This window comes from Macrobrachium nipponense, chromosome 13 (assembly GCF_015104395.2).
Source record: "Macrobrachium nipponense isolate FS-2020 chromosome 13, ASM1510439v2, whole genome shotgun sequence".
Classification (NCBI taxonomy): Eukaryota; Metazoa; Arthropoda; class Malacostraca; order Decapoda; family Palaemonidae; genus Macrobrachium; species Macrobrachium nipponense.
The window spans coordinates 84875904-84882929 of record NC_087206.1 but is presented as its reverse complement, the minus strand read 5'-3'; the positions used below and the strand labels follow the sequence as shown (position 1 = coordinate 84882929).

The 7026-nt window shown below is 36.9% G+C and overlaps 1 protein-coding gene across 1 annotated transcript; it reads left to right on the top strand.

The window, feature by feature from the left end:
• The first annotated feature begins 2454 nt into the window (after nucleotides 1-2454).
• Nucleotides 2455-5089, top strand: LOC135225160 (uncharacterized). Its single transcript, XM_064264393.1, has 3 exons — nucleotides 2455-2725; nucleotides 4078-4167; nucleotides 4867-5089. Exons 1-3 carry the CDS (start codon nucleotides 2470-2472, stop codon nucleotides 4941-4943), a joined length of 423 nt encoding a protein of 140 aa, XP_064120463.1. The 5' UTR covers nucleotides 2455-2469; the 3' UTR covers nucleotides 4944-5089.
• Nucleotides 5090-7026: the final 1937 nt, after the last annotated feature.

The window sequence follows — 7026 nt, the reverse complement described above, 5'->3', positions numbered from 1 at the left end:
GGAGAGAAACGTTTCCAGAGTTTTTTCACAAAATCAAATTGGATTCGTCATTTTTTCATCTGTAGGTGTCTGGACGAGAATCTCGGGTTCATGCAAAGGTTACAGTGGCGACAGATCGCTTGAAAGAAAGGTTAACGTCTGCTTCTCACGTAGACCAAATCTTCATACACAAGCAGCTGCAATAGCTGTGTTTATGTTTTTGAAGGCACCTCTGTCTGTATGTGAATGCCTGTACATATAATGCAGTTGTTTGATTAATCCCAAGGTCCAGAGATCTATTACTGATTCATCACATCGCAACCTGCTGTCCTGAGCTGTCAAGTGTTGAAGGAATTTCAAGTGTTAAGTTTTTTTTTTTCCCATAGGTGGGTAGTGCCGTCATTGCACCCCACGCACTGCACTGTAGGCATTAGTAAAGTTCTGTGCAGTGTCCCTTTAGCTGGATCCTCTCTCAATCCCTTTACTGTACCTCCATTTTAATTATCTTTCGTCCTTCTTTCTAACCCACCCTCTCCTAACGATTGTTTCATAGTACAACTGCCAGGTTTTCTTCCTGTTACACCTTTCAAACCTCTCTACTCTCTATTTACCTTTCAGCACTGAATGACCTCATACGCCCCAGCGCTTGGCCTTTTGACTAAATTATGTCTTTCATTCCATTCCTAGAAGTGTTCTGCCTTAGGGTGCGTCTAAACTGAGGTTAGACTTTTCGGAAACGTCTGCAACTTATCGCACGCTCCTCACAATCATGTTGAATACAAGTTTGCGAACTGATTGGTTGCCCTAACCACTGCTTCACACAATTAGCCAGCATTTGCTTACGATTCGTTCTTCATTCAAGGTCGTCGACTTGTTTTCAACATGCTTGTGACATGTTTGATGTTGTGTGGACGTCATATTTGGCTAAAGCAACATCGTCCTCTCGCCTTCAGCAACAACCAGCTGACGGCATAAGGATAACTACATCCAAGGCTGATGTGTATTTACACAAGTACAACCAAGTTGTATATAGTATATTTACATGAGTACAACCAGGTCTATATATATTTACACAAGTACAACCAAGGCGGATATATTTTTTAGAAAAGTACAGCCAAGGCTGATATATATTTACATAAAGTGCAACCAAGGTTGATGTATATTTATACAAATAAAACCAAGGCTGGTGTATATTTACGTAAGTACAACCAGGGTGGATATATATTTACATAAGTACAACCAAGGTTGTTATATATTTCCACAAGTACAACCGAGATGGATATAATTTTACAAAAGTACAACCAACGCTGATATATGTTTACATAAAGTACCACCAAGGCTGATGTATATTTACACTAGCACATCCAAGGTGGATATATTTCTGCAAAAGTACAACCAAGGCTGATATATATTTACATAAGTACAACCAAGGTTGTTATATATTTCCACAAGTACAACCAGTGGGGATATATTTTTACACAAGTACAACCAACGTCGGTATATATTTACATAAGTACAATCAAGATGGATATAATATACAAGTTCAGCCAAGGATGATATATATTTACATAATTACAACCAAGTTGGATACATATTTACACAAGTACAACCAAACATAATACACTCTGGCTTGAACAAATTGCTCATGAGTAAGAAATTGCCAAAACATTATGCAAATGACGAAAAAAAAAAATAAATGACGAATCATTGCGTTCTATTACTTCCGGTTATTGTACATTTCTTTTCAGTTTAATGCGGTCATTAATCCTAAAACTCATTTATTTTTACGGTCAATGTCCATATACCCTTTAGTGCTGAAGTATTATTTATCAATGCAGTCTCCGGTTAATAGTTACTATCTTAGCTTCGTGTCACAGAACTTTTCCTTTTATTGGAGACAGAACATTATTGTTAAGGTGTAATAGTGACGGGTGAGTATCCTGGCTTGAATATATAATATATATATATATATATATATATATATATATATATATATATATATAAAGAAATATATTATGTATTATTTTAAAGAGGTTTGTGGAGGACCGGAGTGTATGAACTCAAAAGTTTGTATGTGCGAAGGAATTGTGGGACCTTTGCCTTTGAATGCAAATAAGAGAGAGAGGGAGGGTAGGTGTTAAGATGAATTGCTTGCGTTGTGTAAGTGGAGGGAGAGGATTTAAATGTTGAGAAATTAAGAGCGATAAGAAGATGCGGTGTAAATAAGTGTGTAAGATGTCAACAGCCATATGAAAATCCAAACAAGATTATCTCTCTTTCTCTGTGCCCCTATCATTGCTTACTTTGTGTCCACTAAGCAAAGAATAGCCAGTCAATGCCGGCATGCAAACAGACGGAATTGAAAAATAGACCGCATGGTGGTTGAGGCGAATGGAATAAACATAGGACGAGACGAAGAAGACCAACCAAAATTGAGAGTAATGGCGGGAGCAATGTAAAAGAAATTGGAGGTGGGTGGTGGGAGCAGCAATGTCAGGAGGTGCCGAGGTGTGTGGGGGGGGTGGGGAGAGGAGTATCTGGACGCCACCGCCAACCGGCGCCTGCGTATTGCGCACGGCACAGCCACAACAACGTCGCCGACCGCCGACATATAAGGCCTGCAACGAGGGTTCACGGCATCACAAGCTCATTGGCTTCCGTTCCCATCAATTGGTTTGTGTTCGTTCTCCTGAGTCGTCGAGACTAGTTCATCTAATCGCCAACATGCCTGATCCATGCTGTGAAGGTAAGGAGAGATTTTGGTATCATATATATATATATATATATATATATATATATATATATATATATAAATCAGGAATAACATTTGTGAGTGAAATACGAGTATTGGTGGACTTTCAAAAAATGTTTTGCAGCTTACAACGTGGACGTTGAACTTTGATATCTGTATCGTTGCAATGTGTTTTATTTAGTAATTAGACCATTCCCGATTATCGTAATTAAAAGAAGTTCGTCCTTTATATATCAAGATTCTCGTTCTCCCAAGTTTGTGTGGGAAGTTGTTGAAGTTTTAAATGAATATTTTTTTTCAGTGTTTCATCTTTTGACTTTGCTTTACAAACTCGGATTTTTTTAGTTCAGAAAAACAATACTATTCAGATTATAATAGCCTTTCTTATAGATTTTGCACATTTTATTTATTCTTTGATTTACAGACTACGCTAATTGTATCATGTATACACAATTTGAAGTTTTTGAAAAGTGAAAATCCTTACGTCTCACAAATAAGAACATAACTAGTTTGTGGAAGATGCCGGAAATGTCACTGATATTATTATTATTATTATTATTATTATTGTTGTTGTTGTTGTTGTTGTTATTAATTAATTAATTAATGTTTGAGTGATAAGAATGCCTTAACAACAACTGAAGTTCGTTTGCGTTTACGTGACACAAACTGTTTTTCTTTGTTGTTTTGTTCGTCACTCAATATACCTTGATTTAACCAGCCGGTCAAACCAGGGAAGATTGCACCCATATTATCCCATGAACGACTAGGCCTATTTCCTCCATAACCTGTTTCTGTAAATTGATACGTCAGCACATAATAAAAACTCTTGATATTTCATTTTGTTACCATTTTTACTATAGGTGTCGATCAGCGTGTAAAACTTTGGTTAATACGTCAGCACGTAATGAAAACTCTTCTGTTTCATGTACTTATTAGTAAAGTAGAGACCTTTTGTATTGGCTCTAGATAGTATCCTTGCGATCTCAACTTCTCCATTTTTACAAGCTAAAGTTAATCCTTTACATCGAATATCATTAAGGACAAGGACTTAATGGTTTAAACTGCATATATATATACATACATACATACATACATACATACATACATACATACATACACACACACACACACCTGCACCTGTCTGAAGAAAGAGACAGTTGGTTCTCTGAAATATAGCATTAACTTTGTAAAATTTGGGGTCCTTTTTATGAGACCGAATTCTGTATTAACAGGCAATATCTCACAATCATTCCAATTAACACTTTTCACTTCTAAGTAAGATCATTAGTAAAACAGCGTGGTTTATCGTCCTCAGTGTTGCTTATTGCAAACTCAAATCTTTGCAGGAAAGGAAACTGACTGCTCCAAGGGAGACTGCAAAGGCTGCGATGCAGGCTGCAAGGGCAATTGCTGCCGTGGCGCCCCGTGCGAGAAATGTAAGTGAATCGAAGTGGTTGTGTTCTCTTAGTACTACTCTGGTTTCTCTCTCTCTCTCTCTCTCTCTCTCTCTCTCTCTCTCTCTCTCTCTCTCTCTCTCTCTCTCTCTCTCCTTCCAATCTTCCTGCAGAATCATACCATCTCTAAGTACTACTCAGATCTCTCTCTCTCTCTCTCTCTCTCTCTCTCTCTCTCTCTCTCTCTCTCTCTTTGAATGGCCTTTGCTGCCCCAGTGCTTGGTGTTACACCTAAACTTTATAAAACCAACCAACCAATCTCTCTCTCTCTCTCTCTCTCTCTCCTTGTCTTCCAATCTTACTGCAGAACCAGACCATTTCAAAGTACTCTGATATCTCTCTTTCTCTTTCTCTCTCGACACAAATATTATATATATATAATATATATATATATACATATATATTATACCCCCCTATATATATATATATACACATATACATATACATACATCATACATACATCCAATATACACATATACATAGACATGCATATAAACACGTTTTTCTCATATAAATCTGTAAATGCCAATGAAAACATGAAATGTTCTATACCATTTTTCTTCTTGCTTTCCCTTGTGGGAAAATATTATTATTATTATTATTATTATTATTATTATTATTATTATTATTATTATTATTATTATTATTATTATTATTATAAATCTTTCTTCTCCGGAACAGGCACCCCAGAGTGCGCCTGCAAGTCGGCTGATGACTGCGCTAAGAACTGCGCCAAAGCCTGCAAGTGCTGCCCATAATGAAATTCAAGTGTTGCGAACGTGCATTCTACTAACCTAACTTAACACGTGTGAGTTTGGATGTCATGAAGTCTTCGTTGCTGTGAAAACATCTTGTATGACAGTGAACACTTGAATTCTGAAAGTAAATTATTTCTTTAAACTGGCTTTATTTTTTTATTTCCTATGTTCATTATTTGTATGCATCTATATGCGTGTATACACATAATTATATATGTAATATATATATTTATGTTGTATGTATGTGTATATATTATATAATATATATATATATATATATATATATATATATATATATATGTAATATATATTATATATACACACACCTAAACATGAATTTCCTCTTCAAGAAAATTCCTGTTCCTATCCACGTTTCAGTGGTAATTGACAATTTTTGGTCATCTTATGACATCAGTGTTCTTACACTGCTAATTATATGATTTCTTATTTTTTTATACTTTTCTGTGATTTCCATCTTGAAAGACAGCCTGTCGGAGAAAGCAGATTTTAAAGAAATTAAATTGGCTGTAAATATTTCAACGGTATGATTATATTTCATCTGTCCGTCTCCCCCGTCAAGGGGTAGTGCCGTCAATGCGGTGCACTGTAGGCATTTCTTTGCAGCGTCCCTTTGGACTCTAGCTGCAACCCATTTCAATCATTTTACTGTGCCTCTATTCATATTCACTTCCATCTGACTTTCCACACTCTCACAATTGTTTCATTGTGCAACTGCTTTGAGGTTTTTCTCCTGTTACACCTTTGAGACCGTTTCAGCCCTGAATGACCTCATAGGTCCCAGCGCTTGGCCTTTGTCCTAAATTCTACATTCGACACTGTTCCTAACCTAGATAATAACAAATTCGCTTCTATGCTGATTCAGCATCGTCATATTTTTATTATTATATTATTATATTCAGAAGACGAACCCTATTCATATGGAAGAAGCCCACGGGGCCATTGATTTGAGATTCAAGTTTTCAAAGAATATGACTGTAGGAGTCTTGGAACCTTGTTCTTTATCCGTGTACCTCGGCAAATCACTTAACCCTTCCTGTCTCAAATCTGCCTTCTGTTTTGGGATGGAAGGTGTCATAGATTCCCCTTTGTGTACCCTACACTTATCTAAGTCAAAGCGCCTCAGTGGCGTGGTTCTTATGCTGTTGGTGTCTCACCTCTGTGGTCGCGGGTTCGATTCTCGGCCATTCCATTGAGGACCGAGAGATGTGTATTCCTGGTGATAGAAGTTCATTCTCGACGTGGTTCGGAAGTCACGTAAAGCCGTTGGTCCCGTTGCTGAATAACCAACCATTGGTTCCATGCAACGTAAAAGCACCATACAAACAAACTTATTAAGGTCATTGTAAGCTGCCTCAAAATGCTACTGGAACCTCAAAAGTTCCAGCGAAGGTGCAGTGCATTTGTACCCTAAAATAATTATCATTGTATGGTATAACTGACTTATATTTTGATCTATTTATCAATGTGTTGATTTATTTTTTTTTAATTTCTAGTAAGATCTCTTTTCCTTGTATTTGCTAATATCTTCTTTTAAATGAATCCCATATTCTTTGGAAGCTTGAATTTGAAGTCAGTGGCCCTTGTGGCTCGTTATATATAAGTATGATTCATCTTTTGAAAAGTATAATAACAATAATTTTGATATATTTATTAGACTCATGTACTGGCTTCTACATTACGGGAGTAGTCTTGTTCCACAGTTCAATGCAACGTAAAAACACCATACAAACAAACCATAGTTTAATCCATTGTAATGTCTTGTAGGCAAGTTGAGAATTTGCTGGAAGAGGCATTAAACAGAGGTCTTTGGACATTGCATTAGACAGTTTTGTCTTGCGTGCACATAGCGGTTTACGAACGTGAGTTGTAATTCTGCTGATCGAAGCACCGCATTGCATCAGTGTCCTACCTTCCACATTTTTACATTATTTAAGATTCTGTGCAACGTCCCTTCGGTCGTTAGCTGCCACCTCTTTCATTCCGTTTACTGTACCTCCGTTCATGATTCCCTTGCACCCTCTCTTAACAATTGTTTGTTTCACAGTGCAACCTCGAGGTTTTC